This window comes from Sus scrofa, chromosome 6, assembly GCF_054392235.1.
Source record: "Sus scrofa isolate SSC_HxYL_T2T_F1_AM1 chromosome 6, Sscrofa_HxYL_maternal_Yorkshire_Landrace_v2.0, whole genome shotgun sequence".
NCBI lineage: Eukaryota > Metazoa > Chordata > Mammalia > Artiodactyla > Suidae > Sus > Sus scrofa.
In genome coordinates this window covers 171,985,985-172,004,002 of record NC_139388.1, presented here as the reverse complement: position 1 = coordinate 172,004,002, position 18,018 = coordinate 171,985,985, and the positions used below count along the sequence as shown (strand labels likewise).

The following is an 18,018-nucleotide window of genomic DNA, read 5'->3' as shown; positions in this document are numbered from 1 at the left end:
CTGCCTCTGCTAATGACCCAGTCCACTGTCCCATTTCTCCACTAGTCCAAGCACAATTTGTTTCAGAGCAGGTTTGTCTGAGTCAAGATTTAGTCCATTCTCCACCTTAATGTTTATTATGTGTCTTAAATCAGCCTTAACCTAGGGCAGCGCCCCTCTGTCCACCCTCCACAGACTCACTGAAGAAACCGTGTCAGTTGTTGGAGTTGCCGTCATGGCTCAGGGGTTAACGAACCCGACTAGGAACCATGAGGTTGCGGGTTTGATCCCTGGCCTCACTCAGTGGGTTAAGGATCAGGCGCTCTGTGGCTGTGGTGTAGGCCGACACCTGTAGCTCCGATTCGACCCCTATCCTGGGAACCTCCATATGCCGCAGGTGCGGCCCTGAAAAAGACAAAACAAAACAAAAGAACCATGTCAGTTCTTTAGATTGCCTAGTGAAGAGTGTTTTAAGCTCTGCATTGGTGTTTTGGAAGATTATTTTGAAAGCAGGGCAAAATTAGAAATAGCAAAGTTTCCCTGGAGGGTGGAATTAGGGATGACTTTTTACTTCCTACATTTATAAGTTGTTTGAATGCTTTTTATGAATAGCGTGTTATTTTTATAATCAAATACTTCAGGAAAGGAGGAACAAAAGATTCGCCCTAGGGGAATGGTTTCAGACTCTGCTCCTTTAGTCTGAGAGGCGCGAGGGCCAGAGCTGGGTGGTGGTGGCGGGGGTGCTGCTTGGAAGGTAGGAGCTGCGGGCTGGGGGCTCGTGTGGGGTGAGTGGGTGGCAGTGTCGGGGTGGCTTGGGATCCAGGCTCGAGTTCCTTCCCGGAGGACAGAGGTGTATCAGTGGAGACTGGAGGTGGCAGGAGAGGTGAAGGTGTCGGGTGTGGCTCAGGACGGGAGTTCACTTTGGGGTGTGCGGAGTGTGGCCTGCTCGTGAGGCAGGCTGTGAAGACCGTGTTCAACCTGACGCCCAGAAGGGTCTGTAGGCTTGGGAGTCACGTTCGCCTGGGGGAATCGGCGGTGCAGCCGGGCTGGCCTGTGGGGCGCGTGGAGGTGGAGCGCCCGGGAAGGAGAAGGGCAGTGGGAGAGGGGCAGCCCGAGGTCTGGGGCCCCAGGAGAGGGTGGTGTGTCCAGAGCCAGGGGAGGAGGGCTGGAAGGCAGCCGCAGCCCCCTGGGCCTGTGTCAGAAAGGGAAGGGGGAGGGGGAGGTAGTGGGGCGCAGGCAGTGCCCGATCTTGGGGCTCTGGGCTGGGGGGGGCGGTCCTTTAATGTGGTCACATAGACAGGACAGAAGCTCATACTTGCACCAGTTTTTTAGTGTACAGCTCGGGGGTCTGGTGCGGCTGTCACCAGGCCGCGACGGTTTTGAGGTGGGAAGAGACAGTTGTCTCTTGGGGAAGAGTCCTCAGCTTGTTGGGGCCCAGCCCGTCTCAAAGCCACCACTCCTGGAGGCCCTTCATTGCTTCCCTGCTACTTCCTTTCTCCTTCCAGGCCCCACTGCACTTGGCTCCTTTTCTGGGACAGTCTTGGTCTCAGTGTGGTTGTCACACGCTGGTGAAGACGCACTTTTGGGAGTCAGGTCCTGGGCCGCGTTCAGCCGTGCTTCTTGGGGCACCGGCAGGGTCCCCAGGGCGAGGCTCAGGAAACGTGGGTGGAGTGAATGGAAGGTTGGCTTCGGTAGGACGCTGGCATCAGGATTGACGGGGCCGGGGGGATGGCAGACTGACAGTCGAGGCTTCTGCAGAAGCTGAGACGCCCTGCTGGTCCCTGGAGAGGTGTGACAGCACCGTGTCCGTATTTGGAAACAGCGGGTTTTGAAGAGCACCTTCGTGGCTCCCCCCCCAACTTTAAGCGTCCCCCAAGGTGTACTTTTGGCTTCTCGCCGTTCAGTTTGTGTGCCACCGCCTTGTGTCAAGGGCCCTGCTAAAGGGGCCTGGGTGGCTGACTCCTGAATGTGTCTGCTGCAGAAGTTCTTGGTAGTTTAGGCGCCTTTGCAAAAGTGAGGTCCCCAAAGGAGAGAGGACACTTGGTTCCTCTCTGTGCGGAACAAACGCTACCAGGAACATTGGCCTTGACCTGGCTGCGCTGTTAGAGGGGCAGCAAAGAGCTCGGAGCTTTGGGCGCCAGCTCACTTGCCGGCAGGGGCCTGGGAGAATCTCCAGGGGGAGAACGAACCAGTCTGGGGAGCAGACTCTGTTTCGTTTGTTTCTGCTTTTTGGGCTGTATCCACAGCATGTGAAAGGTGCGGGCCAGGGATCGAATCTGCACCACAACAGCCACAAGAACTGCTTCGGTGACGATGCTAGATCCTTCCCGATGTGCTGCAAGTGCCCTCCGTTTATCTCGGTTCACTGCTGGGTTGCTTCTTGCCCAGGCGCTCGTGGCTAATTGGTTGAATCAGGGTTTGAACCCAACTCTTTCTGTGAAATCCCACGGGAATTTAGAAAGGGGAGTACATTGCGGGGAACGGTAGCACCGTGAGGAATGGCAGGGGGAGTGTTTAGCCGGAGGATGTCCAGATGTTTGAATAGATTTGGTCAGAGGCAGCGTGGTGGTCGCAGGAAGGGCAGACAGACTCCTGGCTGGGTTGTAAGCTCCTCGAGGTCTGAGGTCGTGTCCCCTCCATCTCTGCTGCCGCAGCGCCAGTCAGGGCACGCTGGCATTTGGCTTAAACAGATGTGGACAGAGGGGGCCCCTTCCTTTCCCGAAGCGGAGTTCTGGTGCCGTGATCCTGGCCCCCCGCCTCTTCCAGTATCTGCCTACACACTGGTTTGTTCTCACCTCTTCCCCCCACATTCATTTTCCGTTGCTAAAGACAAGTTGCACAAACTTTAAAACAGCACAGATTGGCTGTCTTCTGGCTCTTCAGAAGGCTGAAGCCTGGTGCCAAGGGCAGGGCTGTGTTCCTTCCCGGAGGCCCAGGGGCGGGTTGGAAGGGAGTCCACGTCTCTGCCTTTTCTTCCCGCCTTCGCTGGCAGCAGTAGCACCTGGCCGGGTCCCCCGGTCACATCACTTGGACCCTGACTCCTCTTCCTTCCCCTTTGCTGAGCACCAGGATGGTGGTGTTTTCCGTTCTTTGTCCTGTTAATCCGACCCTATTCACAGGGATTAGGCGAGCACCTCTTTGAGGGACCATTATTTCACTGCAGTCTTATCTCCCTGGCATCTCTCCTTTCACAGGCTGCTTCTTCCCCACCCGCAAAACCATACTCACAAAGCCCGAATCCTAAAATACAGCGGGAGGAAGTTTCCTTCTCAGGTTATCCGCTCCCTCCCGCAATCTTCTCAGAAGTGGTCGGCGTGATGCATTCACTCCCTGGGTTCTTTCTGTGCGTCTCCTAGAACTTAGCTCCCAAAACCCAGCACCTTTCAGTTGCTGAGTCCTGTGGTCACTGTCTGCTCAGCTCGTGCGTAGTCTTTTTTTTTTTTTTTTTTTGGTCTTTTTGTCTTTTTTAGGGCCGCACTCGTGGCATGTGAGGTTCCCAGGCCAGGGGTCCAATCTGAGCTGTGACTGCCGGCCTACACCACAGCCACAGCCACTCCAGATCTGAGCTGTGTCTGTGACCTTCACCACAGCTCACGGCAACGCCGAATCCTTAACCCACTGAACGAGGCCAGGGATCGAACCCGCAACCTCATGGTTCCAAGTCGGAATCGTTTCCGCTGCGCCACGATGGGAGCTCCTCTTGTGTGCTCTTTAGACTGAATTTTCCCGTCCAAGGCCCTCCGTCTTGCTTTTAGGGTTTCTTGCGAATCTCCTTCCTTCCTCTCCCTCCTGCGCTGGAAGGCGTGGTCTCCGGTCAGCTTACCCTCCATTGACCCTCTCTGTTCTACAGTTTGAAGTCTGAGCTTGACACTGAGGATTCCCAGCTCTCAGTGTCTCAGCGCTCTCGCCCTGACTCCTTTCTGAACTCCCAGTCCCAGTTTCTTCCTGCCCCTTGGGTGTTTCCAGATGAAGGACCCAAGATGGGCTCCGGTGGCCCATACGCAGCATGTGCCTAACTTGGCTCGTTGCTGCTCCCCCAGTCCTCTTCGTCTCTCTCACCTTGGAGACCCAGGCTCGAAGTCTCCACCCTCTCGGCTTCCTTTCTTCACAGGCTTTTATGCTTCCTGGTCTCTGCCACGTCTCACGTTGAGGTGGCCTCATCTCACACCTGTTGTCTAGTCAGTCTTCCAAGTAGGGGAGGCAAGATGATAGGGGTGCAGGAATCAAGTAATGGAACCTTATTTTTATTTTAATCCTTTTACAGTCTGTTTTTGTTTTTAAAGTGTGGATAAGTACATTAGTGTATAAAATTCATCAGTAAGTATACATGTGTTGGGGTGCATGTCCCTACGTTTTTAATTTCCATGGTAACACAAATAAATTTGGGAGTTCCCGTCGTGGCGCAGTGGTTAATGAATCCGACTAGGAACCATGAGGTTGCGGGTTCGATCCCTGGCCTTGCTCAGTGGGTTAAGGATCTGGCATTGCCGTGAGCTATGGTGTAGGTAACAGACACGGCTCGGATCCTGCGTTGCTTTGGCTCTGGCGTAGGCCGGTGGTCATAGCTCCGATTTGACCCCTAGCCTGGGAATCTCCATATGCCACGGAAGCGGCTCTAGAAAAGGCAAAAAGACAAAAAACAAACAGATAAATTTGTTATTTCCAGTTTGTTTTAGGCAAGGAACCCCCCACCCCCTTTTTTAAGGGCCGCACTTGGGGCACAGGAAGTTCCTAAACGAGGAGTCAAATCAGACCTGCAGCTGCTGGCCACAGCCACAGCCACAGCCACGCCAGATCCGAGCCTCGTGTGCAACCTGCACCACAGCTCACAGCAACGCCAGCTACTTAACCCACTGAGGGAGGCCAGGGATCGAACATGCATCCTCATGGATAGTCAGGTTCGTAACCCACTGAGCCACAACGGGAACTTCCCAGGAACCCCTTCTTTAGGTGACATCTTACTCATTTGAAAACTGTCAATCAAAAGCAAGGCTTTCGTGGTTGGAATGGAAGTGGGCTTAGAGCCCCACCTGTTCATCCCCGCGGAGGCTTTTGAGGGGCCCTCTTGATGAGCATGTGGGAGACCACTGCTTTAGACGGTCGGTGTCGTTCGGACCTGGTTGAAAGTCTGTGGTCTTTTTAGTCTCCCCGAATCTCAGGAGTGAAGCTCCCTGCACTGCTGCGGGCGTCCTCACTCGGCCAGCCAGGCTCACATCCCACGGTCCCATTTCTTCACACCTCCCTTCCCCGGGCAGCCCTTTGGCCTCAGTAGCATCTGGGTAAATGTTTGTTGAATGAATGGGCAAATAGACACTTGATTTGTGTTTGGAGGATCAGGCTCTGTTCTCCCTGGACGTGGTCTGCTCAGCGTTTGGGTTTTTCGGACATTCCAAGTGTGGGCTTTCAGCCCTGGGCTTCTGTGTCGTTGCACGTGGAGCCTGCAGGCCCGGTGTCCCTTCACCGTGGTGGCACTGCAGTGCTGCCACTTCTCTGCAGTGCTCTAAGGCGTTGGCTTTTGTCACAGTCAAAAAGTGGCTGTCTTCCAGGCCTCATTTCCTCTCTTGATGAGTTTTGCTCTAACCCTAATGTCAGTATAACCAAGTTTTAAATATGTCGATTAGAAAGAAGTTGACAGTTCCCGTTGTGGCACAGTGGTAACGAGCCTGACTAGTACCCACGAGGATGCGGGTTCAAGCCTTGGCCTCCCTCAGTGGGTTAAGGATCTGGCATTGCTGTGAGCTGTGATGTAGGCGGCAGATGTGGCTTGGGTCCTGCGTGGCTGTGGCTGTGGCTGTGGCTGGCAGCTGCAGTTCTGTTCGACCCCTCGCTTGGGCACTTGTGTGTGCTGTAGGTGTGGCCCTAAAAAGAAGGAAAGAAACTCTGATGTGGTGTATCTGCTCCGGTGCTGTACACCTTAAACCCAGGTGCCCTTGCTCTGACATTTGTAAATGTGGCGTTGGCTCAGCCTCTCTTGCTGCAGCTAGACCGGGGTGTAGACGCTCCATCCTGGCTGGTGTTCTCCCCTGGAGCAGAGGCATGAATAGCATCAGCTAGAGCTGAGGTCTCCACAGTGGAGGAGAAGTTGGCCTATTTTCTTTTTAGTGGGTCAGCCACTCCAGACTCCTTTGAATGTTCTCTAGCCTTTCCAACCTGGATGGCCCAGCTGCCTGGCACTTTGTAACAGGTGCTGCTGGCCTCTGGTGCTTCTCTGGGGCTCTCAGGCGTAGGCTCCTGACCATGTGCTTAAGGGAGGAGGCATGGCTCGTCAGGGCTTCAGTGGGTTTATTTTTGCTACATTTGTCTCAGCCTGCTGCTGAGAAGGTCAGGACCTGCTTATGAGGAGCAGGGTTTGCTCTAAAATGTTTGTGTGATCCTAGTTTAGACTGCTTTGCGGGGCACTGTCGTTTTGGCTTTTTCTGAGACAGGGCTTTTCTGTGTGTGTGTTAGTGTTTCCTTTTACAGGCTCACCTGTGGCATATGGATGTCGCCGGGGTCTGCCTCACAGCCACAGCATCACTGGATCCGAGCCGCATCTGTCACTTGTGCTGCAGCTTGCAGCGAAGCAGGATCCTTACCCCACTGAGCAAGGCCAGGGATTGAACCAACATCCTCAAGAAGACTGTTTGGTTCTTAACCCATTGAGCCACAGCGGGAACTCCTGTGTTTGGTTTTGTATTTCTTTCTCCCCCCCCCCCCTTTTTTTTTTGGCCACACTCACAGCACATGGAAGTTCCCAGGTTAGAGAGGTTGACACCCGCACCACAGCTGTAACCAGAGCCACAGCAGTGACAGTGCCAGATCGTTAAGCCGCCGAGCCAGGAGGGAACTCCCTGGTTTCGTGTGTCTTTGTGTGTCTGCCTCGTTCTTTCCTTCGATTTTCCTTGGAAGACGGACGTCTGCCATGTCCCCAAGTGGCGGCGAGACCGATCTGACTCCTTCTTGTGGTTTGCCCAGGTTGCGGATGACGACATGTTCTCCTTGGAGGAGAGTAAGAAGTCCAGGGGCCGCCGTCAGCCCTTAAGCAAGCTCCCCCGCCATCACCCACTCGTGTTGCAGGATTGCGTCAGTGACGACGGTAAGCCGTGGTTTCACTCTTCACCAGAGGAACCAGGTCTCGCGGCGTTAGGGCCTCCTCTGAAAAGTGCTCAGGAGACCAAGCTCGGGGCCAGGGGCGGGCCTGGGTCTTAGCTCTTCTCCCAGGTACTCCACAGAGGGCAGGATTTCAGGATAGTTCTTTCATCGTCAGATGTCATGATGGGTCTGGAATGTCCTGGAAGGTACTTCATAGGCGATAATTGCCTGCAGCTTCCTTCCTCTTCTCTCAGGAGGTAGAAGGCTGATTTATTTTAGGACAGCAAATGCCAAGCCCTGTGCTGAATATGTGGCTACAAAGATGACGAAGATATGTCGGTGGCCTCAAGACGCTCCCAGGACAGCAGGGCAGACCGCCAGGGGAAGAGCTGCCTGGAGAGGAGATGGTAGCCCAGGCAGAAAGGCCCCAGGGGTGAAGAAGACAAGCAGGGAGGTGTATTCCGCGGAACCCGCTGGTGCGGCCGGAGTTACAGGGCCAGGCCAGGGAGTGAGGATGAGAGGGAGAGGAGAGGTGGCTGTGAGCCAGGGAGTGCGGCCTCTGCCTGCGCGTGGGCGCTCCAGCCTCTGGCCAAGTGTTCTAGGAGCAGAGGAGCGACCCGGTCGGATCGACAGGAGAGGAGTTCCCGTCGTGGCTCAGCGGTAGTGAACCCGACGAGCACCCACGAAGACGTGGGCTCCATCCCTGGCCTCGCTCAGTGGGTTAAGGATCCGGCTTCGCTGTGAGCTGTGGTGCAGGTCTCAGGTGTGGCTCAGATCCCACGTTGCTGTGACTGTGGTGTAGGCTGGCAGCTGCAGCTCTGATGCGACCCCATGTGGAAGTCTGGGAACCTCGGTGTGCCCCTGGTGCGGCTCTAAAAAGACCAAAAAAAAAAAGCTTTAGCATGTTCCTAGTGTTGCATCTTGAGAGGGAGTGGGGCTTTTGTCCTAGCTGCTGAGACATGAGGGTCTGAACTGGGGGGGTGTGTGTGGGGGGGTGTGTGTGGGGGGGTGTGTGTGGGGGGGTGGGTCCCATCTGCCGGGTGTGGGGATGGGCCAAGGGGCACGGAGCGCTGAGGGTGGTGGGAGCCGGGAAGCCTCAGTGGAGAGGCTCCCTGTTGGGTTTTAGGAGCCCGTATTCAGAGGTCGTCGACTTGGGCTGCAGAGGCGGTCTGCCCCTCGGGGAGGGCGAGGAGGCCGGGCTTAGGAGGCCTAAGGAAGGAGAGCCTGTGCGGGAGACGAGACGGGGGTTGCCGGCTGGGGAGGGAACCGGGGCACGTGTCGCCGGAGCTTGGGGAGTGGTCACCAGGGGCTCAGCGTGGGCTCCGCTGATGCCCGGAGCCTGCAGACCAGGAAGATCCGCCCAGCGAGCATGTCCTGCCCGGCCCCTGCCCTCGCTGTGCGGTCCTTGCTCATGCCCAGGGCTGGGTGGCGGGCGCCGGTCTCATCAGCCTCTCCTCTGCCCCGAGCCTGGGGGAGCGGGCAGTACGTCCATACCATCCCCTCATCCTGGGTCTTTCCCGCTGGGCCTGAGAAGGTGCGGTTCCGGCAGTTTTCACTGCGCGTGTGAACGTTCCCCGCGCCGCTCGTTCCACACTCACCAGCAGCGTGATTTTTGGCCACTTTGGGTGGTGTAAGCCGAGCAGATGTCGGCGTGTTAGTTTTCTTCTTGCACCCGCGAGCGGTCTGTTTCTGCGTCTCCCCTCCTGTCCCGCGCACTCTCGTGTCTGCCGGGATGCGGAAAACATCTCGTGTGCGTGTGGGCACCACGTCTCCCAGCTGGGCCTGGTCGATGGGGCTCGCGGGGATTGATGCCAGTTGTCTGCACTGGCCTGAACCTGCCCCAGCGCCTTCCTCTGAGGTCACGGGGGCGGCCGCCGGATCCCTTTGGATTCCACGCGACTGAAGGTGGAGGCGATAACTGATCCTGGGCACTGTGCTTAGGTTGTAAGAAGTAAATGCATAGATAGCTACCTCTGTAAGGAGGTTCCAGAGCTTTCCTTGGGCTGTTCTGCATAGGGCTCTGGGGTCGCTTGGAGAGCGTTCCTGTCTGGTAGGGAGTGAGAAGGTGGTTGGAGTGGGCGTAGCTGTGGATTGCAGGACTCCCTACAACTTCATCCAGGTCCTGAAGGCCTCTTGAAAATTTCCTCTGCCCTTTGCCTCTGTCGTGCATAGGATCTTTTTTTAAAAAAATCTGTAAATTTATTTTTTATTTTTTTATTTTTTTGTCTTTTTGCCTTTTTTAGGGCCGCTCCTGCGGCATATGGAGGTTCCCAGGCTAGGGGTCGAATTGGAGCTGTAGCTGCCAGCCTACACCACAGCCACAGCAACGCGGGATCCGAGCCGCGTCTACAACCTACACCACAGCTCACAGCAATGCCAGATCCTCAACCCACTAAGTGAGGCCAGGGATTGAGCCCACAACCTCATGGTTCCTAGTTGGATTTGTTTCCACTGCACCATGACAGGAACTCCTTCTTTTTTTAAGTTTTAAAAATTTTTATTTTTGTTTTTTTAGGGCTGCACCTGCAGCGTATGAGAATTCGCAGGCTATGGGTTGAATCAGAGCTGTAGCTGCCAGCCTGCGCCAGAGCCACAGCAATGCCAGACCTGAGCCGCATGTGTGACCTACACCACAGCTCACGGCAACACTGAGTGAGGCCAGGGACTGAACCCGAGTCCTCGTGGATACTAGTCAAGTACATTCCTGCTGAGCCACTAGGGGAGCTCCCTTAATTTTTTGTTTTGTTTTGTTTTTGTTTGTTTGTTTTAGGGCCGCACCCATGGCATATGGAGGTTCCCAGGCTAGGAGTTGAATTGGGGCTATGGCCACTGGCCTGCTCCACAGCCACAGCAACGCGGGATCCAAGCCACATCTGTGACCTACACCATAGCTCACGGCAGCGCTGGATCCTTAATCCACTGATGGAGGCCAGGGATCAAACCCACATTCTCGTGGATACCAGTTGGGTTCATGTCCACTGTGCCACCGCGGGAACGCCTCCCTTAATTTCTTTTTAAGTCGAAGTATAGTTGATTGACAGTGCGTCAGTCTCTGCCGTGTAGCAGAGAGACCCAGTCACACGTGTGTGTGCCTTCTTTTCCTCATGTGTTCTTCCATCGTGTTCTGTCGCAAGTGGCTGGACACAGTTCCCTGTGCTCTGCAGCAGGACCTCACTGCTTGTTCACATGCTAAATGTAGAAGACCTCGGGTTGGGCCACAGCTGGGACCAGAAGCCTTGGCGGAGCTCATCTGCTCTCCAGGCAGAGCCGCAGGTGTGCAGGGCAGGCGGTGACCGACTCACGCCTCTGCTTCCCCTTCTAGAGATGTCGGAACAGCTGACCCCCGAGGAGGAGGCCGAGGAGACAGAGGCCTGGGCCAAGCCCCTGAGCCAGCTGTGGCAGAACCGACCTGCCAACTTTGAGGCGGAAAAGGAATTCAATGAGGCCATGGCCCAGCAGGCCCCGCATTGTGCCGTCTGTATGATCTTTCAGACTTACCATCAGGTAAGCCCTCTCTGTCCCCTCTGTTTACCCAGGACCGGCAGTCAGAGGGAAGCGGGGTTTCATGGTGGGGTCATAGCTCGGGAGAGGCGTGTTTCCAGTGTCTTCTGTCCCATCCATGGCAGATGACCATGCGGCACTGCAGGTTTTCACTTGGGGATGCTTTGGGGAAGAGCCGCGGGTGTGGCTCGGGCTCTGGGGGAGTCCCGGCTCCCCTTGGCACACGCACCCTTTGCTGAGGCATCTGCCCTTTTGTTGCTCTGGACAGTGATGACTCCCTCTGGGTGGTTTGCAGTCCTGGATGATGAGGCTGGAGAACTGAGGGTTTCAGTCTGAACATCAGATGAAAAGCCAGACTGCCCCCTCCCCCACCAGCGTGGTGTCTTCTTTCCTTTCCCGTTGCCACCGTGGATGTGGGCCAAGGGCGGCTGTGGAAAGGAGCTTGGGTCGGGGTGGGGGCAGGAGCAGAGGGCTGGCAGCGGGGAGCAGGATGGGAAAGCGCCCTGGCTGAGCTCAGCCGTGCCGCTCCCGCTCCTGGGGCATCTGATGGCTCTGGCATCACGGGTCTCTCTGGGTCCAGCTCTGGGAAGCCAGGAAGGCACCGTAGCAGCACTTGCCAGCTGACCAGCTTAGTCTCAGCTGGGACCCGCACAGGGTGGCATGGAGATAACCAGTCCCCTGATGGTGCTTAAAGTGGCGTGGCCGCCCCTGGCCATGCCAGGGCGTTCATGTTTGCCAAAGAAGGAAACCAGCCCATCGCACTTGGAGTTAGTAACTCGCTACTTCTTTCCATTGACCCAAAGCAAAACCAGCAGGTGTCTCTGTGCCCTTGCTGGTGAGGAAAGCAGCAGATGGCCGGGCTGTGCTGTCTGCAGATCGACTGAGCGGGCCTCAGAGTTTCACGAATGGCGTAGGCTCGGGGGTTGACATGTGTCTTTGGAACAGGGATGGTGGTGCCATCCAGCGGCAGAGCCAGCAGATTCTTGCCGTCAGGCATCTGCCGAGGGAAGTGCAGGGACATAATGTTCTTCCTGCAGGGGCCCCAAGCCAGAAGCAGCACGTGGGGCTCCAGCCATGTGACAGGGCTCCAGCTCAGGTGACTGCTGACACAGCCCCCGAGAGGAAATCGGTGCTGGCTCGAGGGAGCGCCCTCCGGGTGGGGCCGGCACACCCCCCTGCGCAGTGCATAGGGGAGCCGCCGAGAGCAGCCCAGCCAGCCTCCGAGTGCGTCTTATTGCCACTCCACTTGGGAAGAGTGAAACCCCAAAGGCCTCTTACCTCGCTCCCTTTTCTCTGTTCTTCCCCGGGGGCCTTTGTTTGATGCTGCTGTGAGAAATTGAATTTGAGTCATTAGAGGGAACTTCAATTAGCAGCTCCGGGATAATGGCTGTGCACCCGGGAGCCATAGCCGGCGCCCTGTCAGGGAGAGCGCGGCTTTCTGCTGATGGAGCAGGTGGAGAGCTGAGGGCGCGGGCCTGCCCACCGAGGTGTGCACCTGCTCCGTCTTCAGGTTGAGTTTGGAGGCCTCAGTCAGAGCTGTGGAGGCGCTCCGGATTTAGCCCCCCAGAAGCAGAGGACCAAGCCGTTGATTCCAGAGATGTGCTTCACCTCGACGGGCTGCAGCACCGACATCAACCTGTCCACTCCTTACCTGGAGGAGGACGGCACCAGCATGCTGGTTTCCTGCAAGAAGTGCAGCGTCCGCGTCCACGCCAGTGAGTGCCTCGCACCTCTCCTCGTCTCCGGGTCCTGTCCCAGCGGGCACGGGCGTCTTCCTGGAGCTCCTGCCACCTCTTGGCCTCCCCAGGCAGTCCCCCAGTGCAGAGATTGCTTATGTGTTCTTGGGGTGCTGATGGAGTCTGAGTGTCACGTGGCTCTGGGGTCCATGCAGATACCAGGAGGTCATGAGTCCCTGCTGCCCACTAGGTGTCTGTAGCAGTGAATCTAGTTTCCGACTTTTTGAGACTTTGGGCCATACTGTACGGCTGAGTTGTGGGACCCTGATGCTAAAACTCAGGAGTTTCTGTGAGTTTAACTTGTGGCTTTGGGAGGAAGTCTTCGGAAAAGAGTTGCAGGTGTCCACTCTGACTCCGGCCTCTGGGTTCAACCTGCTCACCTCGGTGTCCCTGTTAGGTTGCTACGGCGTCCCCCCTGCAAAGGCTTCGGAAGACTGGATGTGTTCTCGGTGTGCGGCCAGTGCCCTGGAAGAGGTGAGCGTCCCCACACTCCGGCCGTCTCCCTGTGAGACCGGAGTTCGCTCAGGGCCAGGCCCTTTGACGTGGGCGTTATGTCCCAGCCGTCCGTCGGGGGCCTGGCACACAGTGATGTCCGATCCACGCTCACGGCAGTGAGGGTGTTGGCTGCCTACCTGTGGCAGGGCACCGCGGAGCCTGGAAGCTGCCCTTGCTCTGCTGTGCCAGGGGCGGTCCTCCTGTGGATGGACCAGAATGCCCGCCTTGGACAGAACTGAGCCATCTGGTCGGAGCATTGCAGCGGGGCTCAGAAGGTTCATTTTGTAGCTTTCTCTTTATTTCTCCCCTTTCTCTGGAACCTGGTGCTACCGACCGAAGAGGCGGTCGGAGCTGTGCCATGCCTCCGGCTCGAGCAGCTTATCTGTAGTTGTTGTTAACACACCAGCAAAGAGGAGTGTGTTCTGTCTGGCGAGTAAGTGGGGCCTGCAGCCCTCAGTGGCCTCCCTGTCTTCCTTCGGGGCGCCTGGTTACAGGGGCCACACAGGCGAGGCCCCACACGCTGAGGGCTGCGTTCTCACGTGGAGGCTGCGGCTTCCAAAAGGAGTCACGGGGAGGGCAGGTGCGCTGCTGGTGACTCGATGGTGACCATGCTTCTCTCCGCATCCTTGGCAGGACTGCTGTTTATGCTCCTTACGAGGAGGAGCCCTGCAGAGAGCCAACGACGACAGGTGAGTTTTCGGAGCTCTGAACCCATGTGCAGGGGCACCGCAAGGGCGGTGGCTCTTTATCCACGTGGCTGATGAGGACGTGGGAAGCATGTTGTTTGGGGCTGAAATAGCATCTCCAAAGCTGGCCTGAAAGGTGGGGAGCCTCGCGGGCAGAGCTTTCCAGCTCGCGCTTCCCCTCTGAGCCAGACCTGTCCCTCCCCCTTAGGAGGAGTTCAGATGGGCTCGCGAGGGGCCGAAGAGGCTTCGAGGCCGGAAGCGAGGACAGTTACCTTGTTGAGCTGGGCTTGGTGCACAGGGGGCCGTGGCTGGGGGCTCGTGAGCGCTCTTCTGCAGGCAGGCGCCCTGGCTGTTTGAGTGAGGACAGTGGGGCAGGGAGGAGCGCCCAGCCATGCCTACCAGCTCCTGAGTCAGATCTGCAGAGGGGGCGTTCCTGTTGTGGATGCGGGTTCGATTCTTGGCCTCGCTCAGTGGGTTGGGGATCTGGCATCACCTTGAGCTGTGGTGTAGGTCTCAGACATGGCTCAGGTCTGGCATGGCTGTGTCTGTGGTGTAGGCTGGCAGCTACAACTCCGATTTGACCCCTAGCCTAGGAACTTCCACATGCCACAGATGCCGCCACAAAAAGCAAAAAAAAATCTGCAGAAGCGTCTGGGTGCCACTTAGCCCATGGGCTTCTCTGCTGTCAGGCAGCTCGCTCTGACTCACCAGGCTGAATTTCTGTGCTTGGTCATGACTTTGTGGTTCCGAGAGGAATGTCAGATGAATGCAGTTTTGCTCAGGCTGCCGAGGGGCTGGTACGCACGGGTCGACGGGCACCCAGACCTGAAGACTCTGCTTCCAGCTAAAAACCTGTGGGAATTTGGAGCCCACCTATGCCTGGCCTCCCGAATCACAGGAATCCCCTTTGTACTGTTCCAGATAGATGGCTATTGTGCTTTTGCTGCTTCCACTCTTTTTTTTTGTCTTTTTGCCTTTCTTAGGAAGCTGCTCCGGTGGCATATGGAGGGTCCCAGGCTAGGGGGGTTGAATTGGAGCTGTAGCCAACAGCCTACACCACAGCCACAGCAACGTGGGATCCAAGCCACGTCCGCGACTTACACCACAGCTCACGGCAACGCCGGATCCTTAACCCACTGAGCAAGGCCAGGGATCGAACCTGCAACCTCATGGTTCCTAGTCGGATTCGTTAACCACTGCGCCATGACGGGAACTCCAGCTTCCGCTCCTTGAAAGGCACCAGCTGCCATGGCTCGAGGCCACGGTGTTCCTCATGATTGCAGGATGGCGCGGTTGAAGTGCTCCTCTACTGGGAGTGGAAAGGGCTCTGCTTGCACCTTGTAATCCTTGGTCTACCCTCCAGGGCTCCGCACAGCAAATCTGTTCCCACTGCCACGTGACCGCCCCGCCAGCCCTGCAGGTGGCCTCCACGCGGCCCCAACTCTGGCGTTTCCACCTGACCTGATTCTAGGAGTTCTCAACCCTGTTCATTGAGCTCATCTTGGTGCATATTTGTTTTTCCAAATGCCCAGGGCTTTTATTTTATTTTATTTTGCTTTTTAGGGCACATGGAGATTCCCAGGCTAGGGGTCGAATTGGAGCTGTAGCCGCCGGCCTACACCACAGCCAGAGCAACGCGGGATCCAAGCCACGTCTGCGACCTACACCACAGCTCACGGCAATGCCGGATCCTTAACCCACTGCCCAAGGCCAGGAATCGAACCTGCCATCTCACGGTTCCTAGCGTGATTTGTTTCCGCTGTGCCACAACGGGAACTCCAGCCCAGATCTTACTTTAATTCTCTAAGGATGTCTACTAAACAGACCTTCGAAGTTGGGGCTCGGCCAGACCTGAAAGAATGAGCCTGAGGTGGATGAAGGGAGAGGAAAGGAAAGAACATTTCAGCCCCGAGAAAGTTTGGGCAAAGGCCTGGAGACGGGGCTGGGCAGCCTGGGGCGCAGCTGGAGATACTTCGAGGAAGCACCCAGGTCCTCTAGTGAGAGGGGTCTAGTGGTTTTTGGTTTTTTTTTTTTTTTCTTTTTAGGGCCCCACTCACAGCATATGAGAATTCCTAGGCTTGGGGTCGAATCAGAGCTGCAGCCGCCGGCCTACACCACAGCCACAGCAACGCGGGATCCAAGCCGTGTCTGCGACCTACACCACGGCTCACGGCAACGGCAACGCTGGATCCTTAACCCACTGAGCAAAGCCAGGGACCAAACCCATGTCCTCATGGGTACTGGTCAGGTTCTTAATCCCCTGAGCAACAATGGGAACTCTGAAAGAGGTCTGATTTATTCTCACTCCCTGAAACCTGCCACTCCCAACTAGCTGTGGCTTTGCTCCTGTGCGACAGAGTGTGAGTGGGTGGTGTGAGAAGGGTGACTCTGTGCTGACCTGGGGCAGTGTGGTGGGGACCTGTTAACACCTGCTCTGTGTGGAGGCTCTTCTGGGTCTGCACTCACCCGGAAGTCCAGTGGTCTGCTTGGGTGGGGGGAGGGAAGTACCCGAGGCAGGCCCCCGTTGGAAGGCCACCGGGCCTGGGGCCAGAGGGGAACTGAGGAGGCCTTTGCCTTTCGGCAGGTGGGTCCACGTCTCCTGTGCAGTAGCGATTCTGGAAGCAAGATTTGTCAACATCGCAGAAAGAAGTCCCGTGGATGTGAGCAAAATCCCCCTGCCCCGCTTCAAACTGGTAAGGAGATGGGCTCGTGCCTTCCGAGGGCTCGAGGGTAGAGGGAAGCATCCCTGGTTGGCCCCGAGGCCGTCTTTTGCCCCTTGGTTTCCGTCATGGTTTCCATTTCTCACCCTCTGGTTAAAACTGCTTAATTCGGGTGCCTGTGATCAGACAGCGGATTAGAAAAGTGTTTGTGTGGAGTTCCCTGGTGGCCTGGCAGGTTAGGGATCTGCATTTTCACTGCTGTGGCTCAGGTCACTGCTGTGATGCTGGATCCATCCCTGGTCCAGGAACTTCTGCATGCTGTGGGTGCAGCCAGAAAGTAAAAATTACCCAAAAAAAAAAAAAAAAGGTGGGCGTGCCCTTGTGTTTTGGTCAGGGGGTGGGCTTTTGCACGGACTCTGCGTTCAGGCAGGGCAGCAAGAGAGAAGACCACCGTTCGTTCCTGGACTCAGTGGCCTGCTTCCCCTGTGTTGCAGAAATGTGTCTTCTGTAAGAAGCGGAGGAAAAGAGCCGCTGGCTGCTGTGTGCAGTGTTCGCACGGCCGCTGCCCGACCGCCTTCCACGTGAGCTGCGCCCAGGCTGCAGGCGTGATGATGCAGCCCGATGACTGGCCTTTTGTGGTCTTCATTACCTGTTTTCGGCACAAGATTCCTAATTTGGAGGTGAGAGAGGGGCCGTTCTGGACCCCTCCTGACGGTTTCCGGGGTCATCTTCTCTGCAGGCTGTCCATACATTGTGTCGGCAGTGTTTCCTCCGGCGCTGTGCTTCATGGAAAGTGCTCGTGAGCCTGGGCTCCATCGCTCCTTCCTGCCTCTTTCCTCCTAATCCAGTGGTGCCAGCCGCTTGCGGGCGATGCCTTTTCATGATCTGTTGCTTGTTTGCCTCTCCTCGTGGAGGGAGCAGGTCTCGTTAACCTGGGCGTGGGACACAGTGGCAGGGACACAGCAGAAGCACTGGTGGAAGGGCACTTAACCCTGAACCTGCGTGGACATTTTTGCACTTCTCTAGACAGTCAGGCTCAGGGGAAGAGTTGGGGTCGAAGGCGGCCTCCTAAGTGGGTCTTAGACACTAAGTAGGAGTGGTGAGTGCGAGGGCAGCCAAGTCTGCAGAAAGTGAGTAGGTTTCAGAAGAAGGAACTGTGAGACTGGTTTGGGAGCCTATCGGGGGATGGTACCAGAAAGGCAAGCGGTGCCAGGGGGTGGAGGCTCTGGGCTGCCATCCTTGGGCGTCGGACCCCTCTTCCATTCGGTGGGGAGAACGTCTCCACTCTGGTGATTTTGAGCTGTCCTTTGGAACAGTTACGCGGAGAGCTGTTTGAAGAACGGGTTGAAGGAGTGAGAGCTGGGGGCAGGGAGGGCAGTCCGCCTGGTGAGAAGAGAGGTGGGGTCTGCAGTGGGGACACAGGCAGAGCCTTCGGGTCACAGCCGACACTGGGATCCTACAGAGGGTGGAACTGATAGGGCTCGTTGGCTGCCATGGGGAGAGGACGCAGGAAGAGGAAGAGGCTGGAGTGAGGACCGGTGAGTTTACGACGACTCGGGCTGCTCCCTGGGCAGGTGGCAGGATGGGAGGGAAGCTCACGTGCTGCTGTTACAACTGTGACCGGGACTGAGATGGGGGCTGTGTGCGGGGGAGAGTGGGGGGAAAGTGAGCAAGGACCTGTGGATTTGAGGGGCTACAACACTCTGACCGAGCCACCAGGAGGCGGCTGGATTAACTGGACCAAGATTTGGACATTGTCAGCGTTTAACAGGATGGTTAAATCTGATTGCCATTAGAAACTGAACTCTCGGGGTTCTCGTCATGGCTCAGCAGTTAACGCATCCAACCAGCATCCTTGAAGATGCGGGTTCCGTCCCTGGCTTTGCTCAG

The 18,018-nt window shown here is 56.6% G+C and overlaps 1 protein-coding gene across 2 annotated transcripts in view; it reads left to right on the top strand.

Moving 5' to 3' along the window:
* KDM4A (lysine demethylase 4A) overlaps window positions 1-18,018 on the top strand; it is a 44,366-nt gene that overhangs the window by 18,901 nt on the left and 7,447 nt on the right. For both annotated transcript variants that reach the window (XM_021096835.2, XM_021096836.2), the window contains exons 12-18: window positions 6,934-7,054; window positions 10,373-10,554; window positions 12,062-12,266; window positions 12,685-12,761; window positions 13,416-13,471; window positions 16,053-16,161; window positions 16,623-16,808. In XM_021096835.2, coding sequence (XP_020952494.1) covers window positions 6,934-7,054; window positions 10,373-10,554; window positions 12,062-12,266; window positions 12,685-12,761; window positions 13,416-13,471; window positions 16,053-16,161; window positions 16,623-16,808 — 936 coding nt within the window. The remainder of the gene's footprint in view (window positions 1-6,933; window positions 7,055-10,372; window positions 10,555-12,061; window positions 12,267-12,684; window positions 12,762-13,415; window positions 13,472-16,052; window positions 16,162-16,622; window positions 16,809-18,018) is intronic.